At 42.8% G+C, this 21,465-nt stretch overlaps 1 protein-coding gene across 1 annotated transcript; it reads left to right on the top strand.

The window, feature by feature from the left end:
• The first annotated feature begins 4,226 nt into the window (after nt 1–4,226).
• Nucleotides 4,227–6,863, top strand: LOC115533037 (zona pellucida sperm-binding protein 3). The gene is made up of 10 exons (XM_030343218.1): nt 4,227–4,659; nt 4,735–4,850; nt 4,940–5,043; nt 5,304–5,481; nt 5,566–5,683; nt 5,770–5,864; nt 5,950–6,101; nt 6,185–6,358; nt 6,444–6,545; nt 6,630–6,863. Exons 1-10 carry the CDS (start codon nt 4,321–4,323, stop codon nt 6,752–6,754), a joined length of 1,503 nt encoding a protein of 500 aa, XP_030199078.1. The 5' UTR covers nt 4,227–4,320; the 3' UTR covers nt 6,755–6,863.
• Nucleotides 6,864–21,465: the final 14,602 nt, after the last annotated feature.

Below are 21,465 nucleotides of genomic sequence, written 5' to 3'. Positions count from 1 at the left end.
TTTACCATTCCGCCCACTCGCGATATAAACAGTTTGTTTACCTGTGTTCGAGAGATGCTTCATGAACCACGTCCAGAGGCCCGTTTCAGGTAGCTGGTTTTGAGGCAACCCCGAGTTTGTTCGCTCTGAGTTAGTGGAAACTCTGGGTTTTCCGTTTCAGGTAGCAGGTTCAGCGCAACCGAGAGTTAGTTGCTGCGGCAACATACGCCGTGGACCTAACCTGCTCGGGAGGTGGTTAGACCTACTCTGAGTTTGTTGTCTATAAGGCTGAAGGCAGCTCTCCGACAGAAGGAAGTGTTAGAAATGGCATGTCCTTTTCTACGAGAGCCTGTGGTCGTAGAGGCTGCGATCCTCAGAAGGAATCTCCGTGAGGAACGATTATTAAGACCCCGGTTGGATATACTTTATTTTCCTGATAATTTTCTTCACGAGCGCTATCGTTTTTCAGCGCAATCTATCATTTATTTAGACCACCTTCTCAGCCCCCTTGTTAACTGTCAAACGCACCGGGGGCATGCTTTAAGTTTATTTATTTTTTTTTCATCGCAATTAACGCATGTGCAGAATGATCCGCCCCGTGCATCCCACCCGCTCTGTACTACAGTCACTTCAACGTTGTGGCTTTCCCATGATCAGAGTAGCGGACTAACCACGGACCTATAACTGCTGCAAGTCAAGAAACTCATTTTAAGAATGCAAGGCAGAAAAGACCCTGGTAGGCCTACTGCTTTTAACCAGATGCTGTTCTTCTCTACATGCACATGCTCAGCATAATCGTCTGCATTGTTCACTGAAGTAAAACCCTTTGAGTAAACTCTTCAACAAAATAACTTGTCCCACCACAGCTCGTGTTCTAATAAAGACAATCTACTTATTATGAGGATTTTTTTATTTTCTGAAAGCACAAAAAAAAAAAAGTCATTTATATTGGGTATGTTTTTAGAGCAGGGAACAGTATCCCAGTTTGCACCTCACCCACTTATAACTTATGTTCCAAAATTTGGATCTCCAAAGCATCCTTTGGCATCTTTTGAATTGTTACAATTGCATGGAGGTTGGTGAGGGCATCTGGTTCAAGTGGGCGATGACGTCATCAGTAACTGGAAGAAGATGATTAGACAGTGCAATTATTACTTGAGCCAGAATATTGCCCCATCTAATTTGCAACGCGCTAGGTTGCGTGTACATATTTAATTATTTTGAATAACCAACCTCTTATACTGTAAAGGCACTTCTATCCTGGGGGGTGGGGGGGATCAGAGGAGCTCCCCCCAGGGATGCCCTCAGCCACAGGACGCATACTCTGTTGGCTGAGGGCCATCTCCTCAGCCTCTGTGAGGGCTGCAGGTGGTGGACCCCCTCCAGTCTGCCGGGCCTCTGCTTTTTTTCGATTTGCTAACATGGAGGAAAATGTTACCCTAATATTCAGTAAGCGCTATTTTGAAGACATATATATTTATAATGCATTTTGCCTAGGTGTAGCCTTCTAATATATCTAAATCCTATTAAATATTGGCAGTGTTGGGGTGGCTGGGAAATGTACTACTTACATTTACTGCTTAAATATAGTATACAAATATATAATACATGAACATAGCTGTTAAATTAGGTAGAGCAGGCAAAACAGCACAATTGATTTGATTTCAATTAAACATTAGTTTACCTGTTTAAGCTATATTTTTGTACTTCATTTGCTGCCAAGTCCTCGTGGGGCAACTCGGGGTTGCGTAAATTGACACACACACACACACACACACACACACACACACACACACACACACACACACACACACACACACACACACACACACACACACACACACACACACACACACACACACACACACACACAATTTACATATTGAATAAGTGGAAGATATTAAACTTTCCTCTTATTTTATTTTATTTTACTAATTTATTTGACTCACGCATTGACTTGTTCAGCTATTTCCTGCCAAGCTCTCTCTCGCGCTCTCGCTGCCGCGGCGGTATTGCTTTTTTTTGTTAAAATGGGTAACTGCTCGGCATACACGTTCATTAGAATTTCCAATTCCGTGGGGGAAAAGTAAGTGGATCTACGCTTTTGGTCCATGTTTGATCATGTTATCAGAGATCCATTGATGATGGCTCTTCATAGTCAACAGGCACGCCCTCAACCCAGAGTGAACATACTCAGAGTTGATTAACCCAACGCTGATCACCTGTTCTGAAACCGAAAACCCAGAGTTGCTTTTCAACCCTGAACTCTGAGTCAACCAACTCAGAGCGCAGGATTAAACTCAGAGTATGTTAAACCAGCTACCTGAAACAGGCCTCGGAACGCAAGCTTGTTTACCTTGTGTCTCTGTTAGAATAAACCAAGTTTTTAACGTTTACCACTCTCCGAGTCATGCCTTGCCCGAAATGACCATACCACAAAGGTTCAATATAGTTTTTCATCACCAAGTTCATGCGCGTCAATAGTAAATCACACGTCACCAACTGGGCAACTCTGTTATCAAAATCTGGCCCCAGTTGCAGAACGGTAGTAGAATCATAACAGCGTCATGAGGTGTCGTTCACGAGAACTTTCCGATGTCACGAAAATGAAAGAACAAGAAGTAAATGAAGCCTTAGTGCTGGTATCCTTTTGACGCCTTGTGATCTGATATAGACAGTGTTTGTAATAACGCTGTTTAAAAGAACAGCGTTAGGTAACGCTGTTATTTTTTCAGTAACGGGTAATCTAACTAATTACTGTTTCCGTCATCACAACGCCGTTACCGTTACTGAATGTTAAATGCGGTGCATTACTATGAATTGATTGAATAAAAACTCCAACCCTGGCTCCAAACACAAACTGCTACTGAGGAGACCGGGTCGGTTCACAACGAGATAAGCAATTATGATTGTCCAATCGGAGCCAGTGTTTTTACACACAAGCCAGGACACGCACGCTTCACACACACACACACACACACACACACACACACACGCACGCACGCACACACACACACACACACACACACACACACACACACACACACACACACACACACACACACACACACACACACACACACACACACACACACACACACACGTGCTTCGATGAAGCAGCAGAAATGGCGAGTCCGACAAAAAGTTGGCATTTTCAAGGTGGAGATATAAGCACTACTTCAAATTCATTGAGGTCAAAGGCAAGAACGTGGATGTAAACAACTCTAATTTAATGAAGCATCTCACAATGACACGCGCATCTACAAAGCTAGTGGCCAAAAACACCGATACCCACCACCACAAATTCTTTGACATATATGTCAAAGAATTTGTGTAAAAAAAAAGTTGCTATATATAGCAACTTTTTTTTTACAGTAATGCAAATAGTTACTTTCCCTGGTAACTAGTTACTTTATTTATATAGTAATATATTTACTAACTCAGTTACTTTTTGGAACAAGTAGTGAGTAACTATAACTAATTCGTTTTTTAAAGTAACGTTCCCAATATATTAGCTTTCTCAATAAGTTACAGCTTTTCTACAGGTTCTATTTAAGGGAAATGTCTTCCCTGTCGTCATTGTGTTAAACAAGCCAATACCGCGCCAGGGGGAAAAGCCAGCTTGGTGATTGGCTGCGTCAAAAACGTATCAGAAGCAGAAAGAAATGTATTGCTCTTCTCCAGACCCTTCTGCAGGGCGAACTCAAATCGCCGGCCGAATGTGCGGGGCTACCAAGTCTAGAGTAACGTAGGATCCAGCAATCAACCGTTGGTCAGCTTGTAGGAGTGCTCTTCAGAGGCTGTTGATTGAACTTGAAATGTTTATATTCCAATTGATTGAAACCATTGTTTTTATTGAACATTGATACTGAATTAAACATTAAATAAACATTGATTCATTCATTTTCTTTCTTTGTAAACGTTTATATTCCATGCCAGTGGCACAATATTTATACGGTTCTAAGTTGATATAGGCCAAATATGAATAATTTAGCGCTTTCCAAGACAGCCCAAGCGCTTTACATAATGTGTGTGTGTGTGTGTGTGTGTGTGTGTGTGTGTGTGTGTGTGTGTGTGTGTGTGTGTGTGTGTGTGTGTGTGTGTGTGTGTGTGTGTGTGTGTGTGTTTGGTGTGTGTGTGTGTGTGTTTGTGTGTGTGACTGATTAATGCTAAGTAAGTTCAGGTGTGCAATTGAAAGCCTGCCACTGTCATCTTGTCTGATTGTTCAGTTTAAATAGCCTGAGCAGTGGATACTTAAATCAAGTAGGTTGCAGAAGAGTGTCTGGTCCCCAACTTCAAGCAGCTTAACTGTTAACTTAAGCGTTAAGTTTGATTTACAGGATGAAGACCTCCACACCTTTCTTGCTCCTTACTTTACTGTCCTCTGCAATCTGCGTACCACCGTCTCTTGCCCTTCAACCTCTGCAGGGCAAACAAACGTCCACCCAGCAAGAAACGTTCAACGGAAAAGGTGAACACGTTGAAACTGTTGCAGTGTCGTGCTATCCAGACTTAATGGAAATCACCGTGAAAGCTGACATGTTTGAAATCGGAGCTCCAATTCAGCCGTCTGAGCTGCGTCTCGGCGTGGTCTATGGCCATGCCTGCAGCGCTCTGGAGACATCCAAGGAAGAGTACAAAATTGTCGTTGGACTTTCAGACTGCGGAACCAAGCACTGGGTTAGCATAAACTTAAATGTGTGTTTGTTTTTGTAATGGGCACATACAATGAATAACTTTCTTGGCTTCCCACAGATGACTGAGAGTTCCCTGGTCTACACAAACCTTCTCATCTACACTCCTGCGACGTCTGAAGACGGTCTGATCCGAATGGAGGAGGCAGTTATTCCAATTGAGTGCCATTATAAAAGGTCTACATCTCTGCTCCTCTACCATGACTCATTAGCTAGCATGTTGTAGGCCTACCCTGTAAAGGCATTTCTTTGTTCTGATTCCCCAGGAAGTACAGCTTATCCAGTTCACCTCTCCAACCTACCTGGATCCCGTTCATCGGCACTCAATCAGCTGTGGAAACCCTTGACTTCAACCTCAGGATCATGACAAGTGTGTTCTTTTGGGTGTCATTTTATATAAATGTCATGGTTGGCTGCTGTTTACTATTCTGTAGTCTTTTACAAAAAGACTTGACTTGAGATCCATGTCATTAAGGAACACTTTAGTCGTTAGGTCAGGCTTCCTCAAGTACCATTGCTCGGGGATATCTAACCAGTACTAATTTCATTAGGAGGAAAACAGCCTAGCCCCTACATTATCCTATCCCACTTGGTCTTTGTCAGCCCTCGTAAGTTTACTTGTGTTTGTAGGTGACTGGCTGCATGAGAGGAGCTCCAACGTGTTCCACCTCAGCGAGCCCATCTGCCTGGAGGCATCCATCAGGGTGGGCAATCACATGGACCTCAGGGTGTTCATGAGCAGCTGTGTGGCCACGCTGTACCCCGCCAGGGAATCCACTCCCCGATACGACTTCATTGAAAACAACGGGTGAGTGTGCCTGAGAACTTTCAATCTTGAACTTTAAAACACCGAGAGATTCAACTCATGACTGGAGATCGTGGTCGGTCTTAGGTGCCTGATGGACTCTCAGCTGCAGGGTGCCCACTCCCAGTTCCTCCCCAGGACCCAGGATAACAAGCTTCGCATGGTCATCGATGCCTTCAGATTTCACCAGGAAGAACAGGGAGAAGTAAGATGTCAAACATTTAGCATGCTAAATTAAGTCTTGGTAGTTTGCAAATGTTAATCTCTACAGTAATTGACTACTCTCCACAGCTCTACATTACATGCCAGCTAACTGCTACACCCGTAACTGTTGATGCTGAGAAACCAATGCTGCAAACAAAGGCGTGCACTTACATGAACGGAAGGCAAGCCTAATCTGATCCTGTTGCCCGCTGTATACTGTGCACTTAAAATAGTAAAAAGATTGTAAAATGTTTTGCTTTTTTTAAGATGGCGCTCTGCTGATGGCAATGACTACTTATGTGGCGCTTGTGGTGGGCAGAATGAGATCGGTCAACCCCGGAGCAATGGTGCTTTTCGTCCTCTTAGTCATGCAAACTCTGCAGCGTCCAGCTCCTGGAAGAGTGGCTTGAAAGAACAAGGTATAAAACATGCTTTTCTACAAAAAGCTTCTGATTAAACTTTACATATGGTTCTGAAACTATTCATTTGGGTATTTGTCCAGTGTATGACGATGAAGAACGTGTGGGTCCCATCCTGGTGTTGCCAACCAAGAAAAGTGGCTTCATCCCTAAAGAGGATGTCCCTCCCATAATCTCCAAAATGGGAAGCTCTGCTTTCCACGGAAGCCAGTGGAGGAGTGGCATGGCCCCAAAGATGGGCATGGGGTCTAAAAAGGGTAAGAATCCGAAAGATCAATTGAACAGAGGTTGTACCTTGAACTCGGCCCTACAAATTGCCTTCCATCTATTTTTCTGTTTCAGATCTAGACGAAAGACTGATACCTGAGCGTTTGCTGCCGTCATTGGAACAGAGAGTCCACAAGGAGTTGAACAAAGCAGAGAAATATGTCACTACTAAACAAGGTACAGTAAATAAAGGGCTGATTGAGGTTTTGAAACTAGCAATATTTTTGCTATAATGAGTTGTAACATTCTTCTTTATGGCAGAAGAGGATGAGACCAGTGGTGATGATGAAGCTGTGACTACAGCTGATGTGGCACAGAAGGCGCCTACTCTACCTAGCGTGCCCTCGGACCTGCCAAAGCCTGAAACACAAGTCTCCTCAGCCTGAAGGCCGGGCTGAGAAGAATATGACAATGATGGCCCAGCAAACCGAAGAGCAGAAACTTCTAGAGGAAAAGAAACCCAAAAAATAAACATTAAATTGACTCCATTCATGATTTATATTTTTCTGTCCAGTTTCTGCAGCACTTGCCTTTCACCAAGTCTTTATATATATTTCTGTTATATCACTACATTAAACTAGACAAGCCGAGATGGGTCATTTTAAGGGCACTTTTATGTTTGGTTGGTTGCAGACTATTTTGACAACTATTGCAAGTGAGTCATTTATAGGTGGGTTTTACGGTCATGGATGTTGGTAGGAGCCCTGACTGCTCAGAGTGGCACCTTTGCTGCCCCTTAAAGTACCGGCAGGTGTATTGACATTTAATCCCAAATGTATTCGGAATGGCTCTAAAGTGTGTACAAACAAAATGGATGCTTGGGTAGTATATTTAAATGCTCATGTTAATCCTGAACTAAACGAATTGGACGTAAACTGCACTAAAGTGTGGTTCTAGAGTTAGGATCTCTTAGTTTTGGGGCCCATATTCTCAATACAAGCCAAGAGCCACCTTTGGTCAGAGCTCTACAGATGTGAGCCTAGGGTTACTTTTGATGGGCTACAGACCTAGAATGAGGCCAGAACAGGGTCCAGATTCCTCAAACTACCCCAGGAGTACCTCAATCCCAGGACAGTGCCCACAGGCCCAGGAGATAAGGATTGCCGAATTTGTAATGGCTTTATCATGATTGTGCTCCTGACAAAGTCAACCACCCTATTGACATTTAAAAATAATAGAGCTGTCAAGCGATTAAAATATTTAAATGTGATTAATCGCATTTAATGTCATAGTTAACTCACGATTAATCGCAAATTATTTTTCTATGCTAAATATCCCTTGATTTTTTTGTCCCATAATTCTCATTTTAATTATCTTATCAACATGGTGAAGTGCATCGGCTTGCCTTGTGCAAATGATTTTTTATTGATAACAACATTGGCATATACTGATCAAAACCGGACGATACAAAAAAAGAGCCTATAGTGCAATTAAACGACTGCTTTGAACAAATGTCATTTGAACATAGAAGTCAGGCTACTGCTTCTATGTTTTGAGCCAAAGAAATACATTTTTTAAAATAAAACAATTGCGTTAATCGCGCGATAATTTTTAACGCCGTTAAAATTGGTTTGCGTTAACGCCGTTAATAACGCGTTTAACTGACAGCTCTAAAAAATAATAATTCACTACCGGTTCTTGGTGGCTTCATGTTTTTAGACTGCTTTTGAAACAAGGTAGCACAGTGCATGTCATTGGCTAGTATTTAAACTTGGTGGTTTTTAAAGCTTGCAACTACAGAACCTTAACACTTGTCTTTCTTAATGTGATAAAATCAAACTGACATACGGTTGAAGATTAATCGTTATGTATCTCGTTACATTCTAACAATTAGTTGAAAAGTGAGCAGTAAACATGTTCATTAAAAGATCATGGTTGTGGAAAATTGGTTTAAAATAAAACGTAAGAGTTAATGGTATGAAGGCACACCTGGTGTGGAGGATCATTAGATTCTCTAAAGGCCAAAGTTGGCATTGAGTCAGATGGAAAGAAGTTTACTATATAAACAACTTGACAGCCCATGTTATGATGTTCAGATGTCTTCCAGAGCGGACATCGAAGCCTTCATTCGAAATCACAACATCGATAAACCATCAACATGAACGTTTCAATGACGTTGTTAAAAGCTCTCCAACTCAACCGTCACCGAGGTGGAGTTAAACTGGGCAGATGAAATGATGCTACGGCACCCGTTGCAGCGCAGATTCAGCGGGCGGCATAGGCTCTCCTCTGCCAAACCCCGGAGTCAGTCCGAGCCCTGGGGGTGGGGCAGGGACCACCTCCATCGGGGCCCCCACCAGGTTCTGCTGGAGGGAGGCGTTGGAGCGTCCTTTGTGGCCCCCAGCCATCCATTGGACCACATCCTCCACCGCCTAACGTCTGGTCAGTCGACGGGCATGCCGGCCCGGCAGTAGATAGCCTATACAGTTGCAGAGTTCAGGCAGAAGGCTAAATATTGTTTGTACTTGACGGCCAAAAACATAAGTATTTCATGCATTTTTAGAATAACATAAGCAATGCACTCAATAGCTTTTTAATCGTATCAAAAATGTTTGGGAAAAGGTGGTTCATAATCATTGACAACATTTCAAGGTTGGCTCTGAAAGACTTTTAAAACTAATTATTTAATATTACTTGTAATTCATAAAAATCAAAGTACATAATCTCAACGGTTCACCATTCAAATCAGTTCGCGACTAACACGAAGCCCAGTTTGATTCAAAATACGTCATCAGAGTAAATCAACAAAAAACATGCCCGGAATGTGTCGGAGCATTTCTTTGATATTCTAATAGATATGTCTTTGTCCAACCATAATATCCCATGTCAGTGAGAAAAAGGCCCCAGAATTATCTCATTGACAAACAAATCTAATCTATTTTAACTGTCTGCTTATATATATTTTAGTTTAACACTTTTTGCTATTGTTATCACAGCATAAGTGGCTATTATTTTTGAGTAATATGGAGGGACCACTTTAAAGCATTATTTATGCATAATGTTAAAAGACAAAAGCTATTTTGTATGATATCAGAGAAAAAAGTGCATATTCAGTGCAGTGCATTCCCAGTTTACCCTATTATATAACTAATTTGTGGTGGCTTGATATCGATACAGAATAAATAAATGAAATAAAACATCATGGCTCACTGATGTCCCCACACATATTGCAATCTTTTTGAATAATACATTTGGTTAAGAACCAGACATGATCCAATGAAATCAGTTGAAGGGCTGCCTACCTGCTGGATGGCCTACACTCCCCCTGGTGTATTTTCAGTACGCCCTGGACGTGTAATTCGACAGGGATTGCATGAGCCCTCCCATTACTCTGTCTGTTGTCATATTGTGGGTGTGTTGTGGGTGAGGGGCTAGTGAAAGTGTGGGTGTTAGTTGAAGGGCCAGAATCCGTACAGGTGTACATTTGCGCGAAGTTACAGTGCCAGGCTGACCACCATGAATCCAGTGGTCCGACGCTTCTTCAGGCCCAGAAGCTGTGCAGGTTCTGAATGTAGGTTGAGGAACCCAGGCCGGATTTGTGACTAGTCCTCAACGGTGTAGAGCGCCTGAGACAGCGGGGTGTTGCGGGATTATGAGAACACCGGTCAGAGCACCCATGTGTCTCATTTAGAAAGTAGACAACAGGAGAAAAAGAGTAAGTGAATCAACTGCTGCCGAGACGGAGCACCACACATCCCCATGAAAACATCGGTGTTTCCTTGCCGTGATGTTGAAGAGCATACCCAAAGTGATTTAGATGTCACGAAAAGAGCCACTTGCATTCAGTGTGGAACGGAACGCTCACAAACTGATTGGAATAAAGATCGATTTCATTCTTGTTTTTTTCTAAAACACTGTCATAGTGCTGTAACAGTGACGAAAGGGCAAAGATAATTACGTTGACCATCATAGAAGACAAATGACCACGTTTCAAATAAAAATAAAAAGATTAAATAGCCCTTTAAAGAGACAGATCTTAGAGAGGCAAAATGGGGGCGCATAACCTGGGCAAAACACAGACATTAATAAAAAAAATTAAAGTGGACATATTATGAAAAGAACACTTTTCCTGGGATTTGGAATTAACTTTGAAATAAGTCTGTACATGATTTTTTGACTGAGATATGAATTCTGAAAGTACCCCGCCTACAGTTACCAAATGAGCGAGGCAGTTACGGTGCAGACTCCTACGTAGAAAGCAGGCACATTTGAATATTACCAACCACTTCCCCATGCCCCTTCCATCAGAATATAAATACGATTTTGTGGAACAGCAGACGAGCGCTGGGTGGAGATGTTCGCGCATTTCAGAAGCGGGGAGATTCTCTGGAGTCCAGATTGAACCACGACATGGAGGAGAAAGGGATTGCACTCCTGGAGCTGAGCTGCCGGATTTATGCGGAGCTCCCCCGCCGGAGCTCCCCCGCCGGAGCTGCCGGACTGGCAGTCAATCTGGACCTCAGAGAGTCAAGGCCAAAGTTCCTTTCCCCCAATTCTTCTCAACCATGCCCGAGATAACTCCCACTACGAGTCTTTACTTGTTGTGGAAGTACCAGAGACGTCAGACGCAGTCTTTATGATTCATTATGTCCTCCGGAGGCGCACATAGCTTTTGGCCATGATATTAGATATTATAATATATAGATACCTATATATTATCTAATATTGTATATTATATTATTATTATTATTATTATTATTATTATATGGTATTAGATGGTATTATATATTATATTATATAGATATAGAGCTCCGGGAGTCCGCAAACCGGAACAATCACTTTTCCTCAATCATGCTGCGGTTCACACTGACAGCTCATTTGTATGCAATGGGCAGCAGCTCATTTGCATTAAAGCAACAGACAGAAACAGCACATTCTGAAGGGACTGAAACAGAGGAGATTAGCAGTAGGCAAGATTTTTCCTAAAAGCTATTTCCAGCAAACAGCTTCAGAAACATGTTTTCTGGAACTCATATATGCTATTTTTAATTGTTGGCAAAACATCATAATGTCACCTTTAAATTAATTACAAGTACTTTTTTAAACGTAGAAAAATGTATTATTTTGATATTTTTCTTTAAAACCTTAAAGGTCCCATGGCATGCTACTTTATGGATGCAGAGGCACAGCAATTCTGTCCTCAGAGAGCGACACCGGGAGAGAGAGCCGTGGAGCTGCTCATACCTGAGGTAAACACTGAAGAGGAGCAAGGACAAGACGAAAACCAGATGGAAGAACAGGCAGAAACTTCTCCTGCTGGATCTGAGGAGGAACAGGCAGATACTGAAACATGGACTGAAAGACCAATTAGAGCCAAACAGCCCAGGCGTATATACACGTATGACCAACTAGGTCAACCGAAAATCGGCACTGTTAGCACCTCAACAACTCCAAGAACCGTTGAGGCCGTCTCTTCTAGATCATCTTCTATGTATCCTTGTACTGAATAAAAAAATGAGGCACAGACACTAAGTTATTTTTTGGGCAAGTTAAGGTTGTGGCCTATTATAAGCAATATGTTACAGTTCATGGTGAAGTAATGTTGCTACCTTTACACATACTACATTTAATAGAGAAACAGGCAATCTGTACATTTTATTTGAGTAAAAATAAGAACAGAGAAGGGTTACTATCTGAGCATATGGGTTAAGAACTGACGGGGATATTCGCTGGACTCAGGGGAGAAAGAGAGAGACGGAAAATCATGTTGAAGAGCAGGGGAGAGTTGTAACTCCCAGAAGAATAGAGAAGAAAGAGAACCACAAGAAGATGCTGTTCTCCTTGATGTATGAATGAATGAATGAATACTTTGTTCCGGACTCGAAGTTCCATTTACAAATTACATGACAATACAAATACGAGGTCACACAGATTAATATACATATACGATTCCAATGTTTCCACAACCCAGAGGAGTACCTTGTATCACTCTGTTTAGTGTCAGCGAGTGCAATTATTAGTTTGTTTTTTGAATCTAGAAGTCGACACATAAATTTGTACATAAAATTCCTTAACACAGCATGAAAGGTGGGGACATTACCAGTCACAAACAAAGAGCTAGCACTTGTCCATCTTGGAAGCTTGATGATCACCCTCCTCAAGACATGACTTCTCTGACACAAGCTTTCATAACAAATTTATCTAGCTTGGCCTCACAACTGCTGTGCCATTTTACGACTACAGTGATGCTGTCCATGCCTGCAATCTGGACAATGATATGGATGGACTGTAGGAGGAAAATGCCAAGGTGGAAGGTTCCTTCAGTTCGCTAGAAATGGAAGGTCACCACAGTGATGAACGATATTTTAATCTGTCTTCCAAAGAACATATACCACTTCTGAATCTCAGGAAGGTCAGCACTTATATTTTCTCCATCCCTTGCAGTAAAGCACACACAAGAACGTGTCTTTTCAATGATTACAACTGCATGGAGAAACGAGAGGAATCGTCTGGATGTGGACAGTGTCAAGGCTGAGCTGCAAGTGTGTGCCAATGTCACTTATCCCTGCACAGAGGTGAACAAGAAGTTCATTGGAAACAAAAATCTATTTTGGTATAGTCTTATGTGTCATTTCACATATCAGAAATACATATAAGGTTGTGTCACTGGCATCCACTTGATATGATGTTTGTGTTTTTAATTGAGCAAATATAGGCTACAAATTTACTGTATGAAGCTCTTCAGCTAAATTGATATGTAATGCAGCATTTTGATTTTACAGATGGGCTACATGAAGTACTTATATTTATTGGGTTGAAAACCATACGATTTCTGCTGGATGTTAATGCAGTATTGTTGCTGGTGTTATTTGAAGAACTCACTGAAGTAGACGAAGAGGCCCAGGCGCAGTTGCTTGGAAGCCATGATCACTGAGCTGCTGCAGAGGGCGAAGGGGGAGTTTGCTACAGGTGGACTGCTGCGCGCACACACACACACACACACACACACACACACACACACACACACACACACACACACACACACACACACACACACACACACACATGCACACAAAGACACACACACACACACACACACACACACACACACACACACACACACACACACACACAATCAGATGAAGACACTGAAGACAAGACACACACACACACACACACACACACACACACACACACACACACACACACACACACACACACACACAATCAGATGAAGACACTGAAGACAAGTCCCCAATAGACTGTATCACTTTAGAAATGCTTTACTTTTTGAGCAGTTGAATCTTAACCACGTTTTCTATTTACAATCTCCTTTGTTGTTTACAAAAAACTTTATTTATGCTACAAAAACATTATTGGTTTATTATTTATTATTTATGTTACCTGTGGTATTTTACATTTAAGTCCACGTGCTTGTGGCACTTTTGTGGTCCACACAGATAAATCTCAGCGGACAGTTTTTGAACACCACAATATATTGAACAAAATTAATACAAATACAGTGAACACACGCTTTTTGACTTTTCATATTTTTTCCTATTCAGTTACACAAACATCATCTATAAACCACACCAAATTGTATTGTAGATGGGAGCAGACCAGAGCCCTATGTCGTTATTCTTGCCTCACGATATGGCGCATAATGTCCTCCTTTTTGGTGTTAGGGAAATGATCAGCCTGATATATATCTTTTTTTGTAGACTCCCTGAACAGGTTCTTCAATAGACACCCAGGACTACACCGCCTCCTGTGAAGAGCTACCCAAGGTGCTCCCCCTGGAAGAACCCCAGCACCCACCCTTCACTCAGGAGGATGTAGGCAACAGCTGGCCTGGTGCAAAATTGGCAAGGCACCGGGGCCGGATGGCATCCTGGCAAGGGTGCTAAAGCTCTGTTCCATGGAGCTCTCCCCAGTCTTCCACTCCATCTTCTGGGATTAATTCAGAACAGCTAAAGTTCCCACTCTATGAAATACCTCAACCATTGCACCAATACCCCAAAAACTCAGAGCCCAACAACCTCCGCCCCGTTGCACTCACGCCCATAATAATGAAATGCATTGAAAAGATAATGCTTCACCTCATCCCGCCAACCGTCGGACCACAACTGGACCCTCAGCAGTTTGCATACAGATATAGGGTACTAGACTGGTACTAGACTGAGGGTACTAGACTGGATATGTCCCCTCAGCTATCATAGCACTGAACAAAAATATGTAGATCTTTCATCACTATATATTCATCTCATCTCATTTTCGTCCGCTTATCCGGGGTCGGGTCGCGGGGGGAGCAGCTCAAGCAGGGCGCCCCAGACTTCCCTTTCCCGGGCCACATTAACCAACTCTGACGGGGGGATCCCGAGGCGTTCCCAGGCCAGTGTTGAGATATAATCTCTCCACCTAGTCCTGGGTCTTCCCCGAGGCCTCCTCCCCACTGGACGTGCCTGAAACACCTCCCAAGGATGGCGCCCAGTGAAGCATCCTTACCAGATGCCCGAACCACCTCAGCTGACTCCTTTCTAAGTAAAGGAGCAGCGGCTCTAATCCGAGTTCCTCACGGATGGCTGAGCTTCTCACCCTATCCCTAAGGGAGACGCCAGCCACCCTTCTGAGAAAACTCATCTCGGCCGCTTGTACCCGCGATCTCGTCCTTTCGGTCATCACCCAGCCCTCATGACCATAGGTGAGGATAGGAACGAAGATCGACCGGTAGATCGAGAGCTTTGCCTTGCGGCTCAGCTCTCTTTTCGTTACAACGGTGCGGTAAAGCGTTATATTGTCTGCGTCTATTCTATTTCTACGTTTATTTCTGTCTACATGATTTTCTGTGGTATATGTGTGAAGAGGGTTTATCTGTTGTATATGTGGGAAAATAGTTTATTTGTTATCTGTGTGCCTCAGTGTTGCTACACTGTGTTGTGTCTTTTCAAATGTATGCTACCCTGAAACCGACTTGACTTGACCATATACAGTAAGCCTAAATATATTATATTATATCATCATAATATAAAATGTCCTGAAACAATCCGGGTATGTTATTTTTTAAAGATTTGCTCAAATTGGGTTTTGGGTGAGTCAAAAACTGATTTTAATAGTGATACGAAGATGTTTGCTTTGCCAACCTTAACAGAGTGTCAATGATTATGAACCACATTTTTCCACATTTTATGTAAGATAAAAATAAAAAGCTATTGAGTACATTTTTTACTCCACAAATACATTAAAGATTTCTGTAAGGCAATATTTAAACAATATTTAGCATTTAGCTAAATGGATCTATGCTAGCAACTGCCAGTATATACCACTGGGAGTCAGTGTTACCAAGCCAAACAGCAGATACCTTTTTGCAAGGCTGCTACATTCAGTGTCAAACAGCACTACATTGACGTACGTATTATTGCTACATTGATGTAGGCCTACGTATTATTTTGAATGATTAATTCCTACTGTTTGTTAAATGTCTATGCGCTGGTACACCTTTCGTCCACTGAAACCACAGTTAAAAAACACCTTGAGATGTGTCAGTGAACATGGCCAATAAGGCCATTAATGGCATGTCTGTGTCTTTCTGGGAAGACTGCCCGACCAGTTCCTCTTGCAACACAAAAGCTCAAGAGGCACATGTCAGATATCCACATAGTGATCCCAGGCCAGCTGCATCACTTTACGGTGTCCCAATGGCCAATCTTCCTCCTACTTGGAGAATCACCCCAGCTAACGCAGTTACGTCGCCGCTACGTAGTTGTTATGTTACTTTATGACCAAACATACGCAGGGTTGCCAACTTTGGGACTTTGGTTGGAGTGAGACTCTAAAATATTAGTGTGAGCGGCTAATTTTTTGGACGACCCTTAACCCTAAAAAAATGTACTAACAAAATAGTCCTCGTTTAGTATAAAGCCTCATCTATGAAAAAAAGTTAAAGAATGGAAACGCTTTTTCAAAATGTACAATCTGGGCCTCCTTGAATCATTTGGGGAATTTAAAAGTGCCACTCGCCCGATTCTCAAGTATTTCCAAGATATAACCTGGGCTAGGCTCTACCCCCTGTGAAAATCGACAAGATATACTATTTTGTATAGGCAAACGTCCCACCAATATTTATACCACTTGCTTACTCTCTATATGTCATTCATGGTTTTATTTTTATAATTTTTATTTTACTTTACATTTAATTCTTCATAATTCAGGCATTACAGAACTTTCATGGTCATAAATAAAAAAATACGAACTGCAGTTTAATTTCTTTGTTTGTTCTTGAATTGACGTAGAATGGAGAAAAGGCTCATGGGATTGGGAAATGCGTTTATCCAATAAACAGATGGAGGTCAAGTCTATTTTCGGAAATGTAGGGGGATATATTAGTGGCCCCACGTCGAATGGTATGACCCAAGATACGTCAGACAGAGAAAGCGCGCAAATTCGACGGTACCACCTTGTCATTTGTTTACCCAGGTGCCATGGCAACACCATTGCTACCTCTCATTGGCTGAATCTTTGAGAACGTTGTAGACTCAATCGATATAAGGTGGCGGGGAGACGAAGCTCTGTTCGTTTGTATATTTTATTTACGTAACCATATTTTTGTTTTATGTTAAAAAAAAAAGAATCAAAGAACCAGTTATTCTCGTTTTGCGGAACAAGTTCTTGTCGTTCACGTTCGGGATTCATTCGTTGTGAACGAATCGGTCGCGACCGACCCATCCCCAAACGCGCATCAGTGGGCTCCGACTCCGGCTCTGAACTCTCTCTGACCTTTTCAAACGCAACTGAGTATCATGTGCGTGGTTTTCAGCGAATCAACGACCAGAGAATACTGCCGTGATCACGTTGTAGGTAGGCAGATGATACAGCTGTTAGTCTGCTCCCGCAGAAAATGAACGGGAGGATTTTTTATTTTGGCGTGACATTTCTTGCGTGTGCGTGACAGCGTGAGATTGATGGTGAAAGCGTGAGAGTCACGCCAGGGGCGTGACTGTTGGCAACCCTGCATACGTTGCCCCCACGTAATTTTTAACGTTGCCGATACGTGCGGCTGAAAGACGCGATCACGTTGCCGCAAAATATCTTGGCGACGTTGCTCGACCACCACGTGCTGGCGAAGTCGTGGCAACCCAAAGACATACTGGCCACATTGTAGCAACCTTCTTCAAAAAGAATGCTAACGTTGCAAGGACGTTAGGTCGATTCTGCATGGTGCAGTCCTCAATTTGCCCTTTATAGAACCCACAAAATCTAGTCTGAAATCTACAAGCCACATTCATATTTTACCTTCATTTTGGCTGGTGGCTGTTGCTAATGTTGACCCCAAGCCCATTCAAAAGACAAGACAGCTGTACGCTAACAAATATCAATTTATGATGTATATTTTTTCAAATCATTTTGAATTTAATTATGGCGTTCTTACGCCTGCCGTTCCATCTGACCCTGTGAAGAACAAATAAAAGAGAACATGTGAGTTCATTTATATTCATTTTACATTTAGCCAAAACTTAAATAGCCTAGATGTTATGCCGAGGTTATGCTACCACTTTTTAATACTGCGTTTCCGCTTGTAAATCCATGTGCGCTTATGAATAAAACATGGCAGCAATCAAGCTGATCGATATTTATTTGCCTTTTGTCTGTTATGAATGCGGTCATGTCTCCTTCGCATGGAGCCTGTTTGAGTAAGTCACAAAAGCTTTGTTACGGTTGATCGAATCGTCTTTATTAAAAAAAAAATCCATTCAATTTTATGTAAAATTTTCTGAGAACTTAATTCATGCATCACATTTACAGTATGGTTGATTACTATTATGCAGGGGGAAAAAGACAAAGAAAGGGATGATAAACAAGTATTTATTTGGATATATTATTTAACTGATCTGATTCATTCATTCATATATACCTACAATCTACCAGTGCTTTAAACACATAAGTATATTATATAAAATACAATTCTATACGTTCTTTACAAATTTCAAACATTGCAAATGATTGGTGGTGCATTTATTTGACAACATGTTTGTGCGCCACCCTAAAGGTGCGGCCACACCAGACGCGTATCTCGCGTAATTTTTACACGAGATACGCGCGTAAAATGTTGCTTGACCATTTTGTGTCAAAAATGGTTGCATACGCGCCATACACGCCATACGCGCCTACGTCACTCGCCTAGATGAGTCCATGTCCATGCAAGTGAACGGAGCGTTCCCTCTTCGTCATAACTATCAAACCAAACATCCTTCACATTCACCGAGCAAACATTACGAAAGTAAAATGCACATTTCTCGCTAAAAATGTTTCCATAAACGCATTTAATGGCGTAACTATGTTACTATTTCCACCCAGAATAAAGAAAGTTGTCGGCCGTGGCTGCGCTGGAGTCCGAGGTAGGAAACCCAAACGCCGCCGTGTTTGGGTGATAGAGTTTAGATCGGGTTAGATTAAATAATCTCGGATATAAATAACAATAATCGGGTTAAATAACTTCACATGGTGTGTCTGGTGTGTTTCCAGCATTCGTAGTGTTGATCAGCAGATATATAGTCCGCCAAGACGTTGAGGTTGCTTAGTAACCAGAGACTCTGTCCATGCAAGTGAACGGAGCGTTCCCTCTTCGTCATAACTATCAAACCAAACATCCTTCACATTCACCGAGCGAACATTATGAAAGTAAAATGCACATTTCTCGCTAGAAATGTTTCCATAAAAGCATTTAATGGCGTAACTATGTTACTATTTCCACACAGAATAAAGAAAGATGTCGGCCGTATGCTTCTGTCCAAGCTCACTACTCTCTGCCAGTGACGTCGGGTCAAGCTCAACGCTGATTGGGCAACGCGGCTAATCGTCATGCGTATGAGCGTAAAAAGTTCAATTTTTTGAACTCTTGAAATGTACGCGATATACGCGCGTATAGCGCGTAAATATACTTGCCTCATACGCGCGTTATGCACGTAAAATGTTGCTTATACGCGTAAAACGCGTAATACGCACGTAAACCAATGGTTCCCTATGGAAAAAATGGCGATTTTATACGCGAAGTACGCGGGATACGCGTCTGGTGTGGCCGCATCTTAAGGTGCATAAAAGCCTCCGTTTGCTGAGCTGACCCTAAAAAAAAAGATTAAACACAAACATAAATAGGTAGGCCTATACATAAATAATGTAATCTTGTGAGCGAGTAAATTTACATTGGTGACAGTGGTGTCACCAATGTAAATTTACACCAGCTACGTCCATGCAAAATATAGCAACGTATCATTAAGTTGCAAAAACTTTTGAAAAGTGGCACAGGTCTTTAAGCTTGATCGTTTGCATTAACATGATGAATCTATAAAAACCGATACGGCCCAAAATATTTCTGAAAACTTTGATATAACTTCACTTACATTTGAACATGCCATGCTTTCCCTCTGCCATTTTTTATATCCCGTGCAGCGTGTGAACGCAGAGGAATGTGGGTAGTTTTGGCTCGTCTCGGATCCAGCGATGCATTCTTGAAAAATCTCGGAATTCTCAAAAACATAAGACGTGAAAATGGCGCGAATTTCGAGTGTCCTCAACATTGGAACAGTGCTTGTCGGCGTTCTATGACGTAGCGTCCTTAAAAAGGCGGCCGTTGAGCATGCTTCCTTGACATTGGGAAACAGCCCGAGTAGTGTCGCAGTGTTTTAATTTGCATACGTGATCTGATTGGATGACGGATCCATCACTGCCGAAAAAGTTTAATTTTTCAACTTTATGACGGAGCCTTCAGCGCACGGATTCACAATGCATTGCGCGTCCGTCCCCATTCAAAGTCAATGGGGATCAGTCAACGGACGGAGGCAGTGGGCACGAGGCGTAAGAGTTAATGCCTCGGCCCACTGCCTTCGTCCGTTGACTGATCCCCATTGACTTTGAAAGGGGACGGTAATGCATTGTGGATCTGTGCGCTCCGTTGGAGCCTCTTGCTCCGTCAAAAAGTTGCAAATTTGCAAATGTAAGCACTGTGAGACTACTCGGGCTCTGACGACCCTGGAAAGCTCCCCCATCCGTCAGCCACGCCTTCCGACGTCCTTTGACAGACGGTGCAATTGGATTGGATGACGGATCCATCGCTGCCGAAAAAGTAGAAAATTGTTCAACTTTTTGACGGAGCCTTCAGCGCACGGATCGACAATGCATTGCGCGTCCGTCCCCATTCAAAGTCAATGGGGATCAGTCAACGGACGGAGGCAGTGGGCACGAGGCGTTACGCTTCGTGCCCACTGCACCGTCAGTCAACGGACGTGGGAAGGCGTGGCTGACGGATGGGGGAGTAGTCTTTGCAGAGGCATCCGTCAGCCAATCAAATCTCTTCGCCGGGTTCTTCCCGCTTCTTCCTGCTTGTTGCGATGCAAGATGACCCGCTTTCCCGCTTTCCAGTATCGTCAGAGCCCGAGTCGCGTCACAGTGCTTAAATTTGCATACGCGATCTAATTGGATGACGGATCCGTCGCTGCCGAAAAAGTTGGAACATTTTTCAACTTTTTGACGGAGCCGAAGGCTCCAACGGAACGGACGGATCCACAATGCATTGCGCGTCCGTCCCCATTCAAAGTCAATGGGGATCAGTCAACGGACGGAGGTAGTGGGCACGAGGCGTTAGGGTAAACCTATTCTGGCTGAACGGAAGTGGACAGCGTCTATTGCCTAGATTTCACCGCTACTCCTCCCCTTCCGGTTGCTGGCATTTCCCCCGGCACTATTTTGCATGGACACCGCTGCTGCTTCCCGGGCTTAGCCCCGCCCTAGATTGTGATTGGTTTAAAGAAATAAAAACAGGCCCGCCCAGTTTCCCCACGGATAGACGTCTCGAGGTAGCGTGGTTCCAGTCTACTTGCTGTAGTTTGGTCTGGCTTTGCAAGACTAGGGTTAACCCAAACCCAAACCTTAACCATAACCAATCGGAGGAGAGCCATTCCAACCAGAGGCGAGAATATTATCCTATGAAAAAATAAATTGCAGACTCACACTGGGTACCGTTCTGCCGTCGATTTGAATTCTCAGTCTGCACTGCAGCAGGGGATGGAGAGTAGCAATGCATGAGGAGCAATACATTTCTTTCAGATTTCGATGCAGTTTTACTGGAGCCAATCACCAAGCTGGCTTTTTCCCATGCTGCGCTATT

This window comes from Gadus morhua, chromosome 2, assembly GCF_902167405.1.
Source record: "Gadus morhua chromosome 2, gadMor3.0, whole genome shotgun sequence".
Lineage (NCBI taxonomy): Eukaryota > Metazoa > Chordata > Actinopteri > Gadiformes > Gadidae > Gadus > Gadus morhua.
The sequence above is the reverse complement of the archived record's forward strand: the minus strand, read 5'-3'. Positions and strand labels throughout refer to the sequence as shown.

Bases quoted from the DNA above. Each gene is read 5' to 3' on its own strand.
- LOC115533037 (XM_030343218.1), top strand. From the start codon at position 4,321: ATGAAGACCTCCACACCTTTCTTGCTCCTTACTTTACTGTCCTCTGCA. The intron at 6,359-6,443 runs GTAAGAATCCGA...TTTCTGTTTCAG, and splicing joins GGGCATGGGGTCTAAAAAGG to ATCTAGACGAAAGACTGATA. The intron at 6,546-6,629 runs GTACAGTAAATA...TCTTTATGGCAG, and splicing joins ATATGTCACTACTAAACAAG to AAGAGGATGAGACCAGTGGT.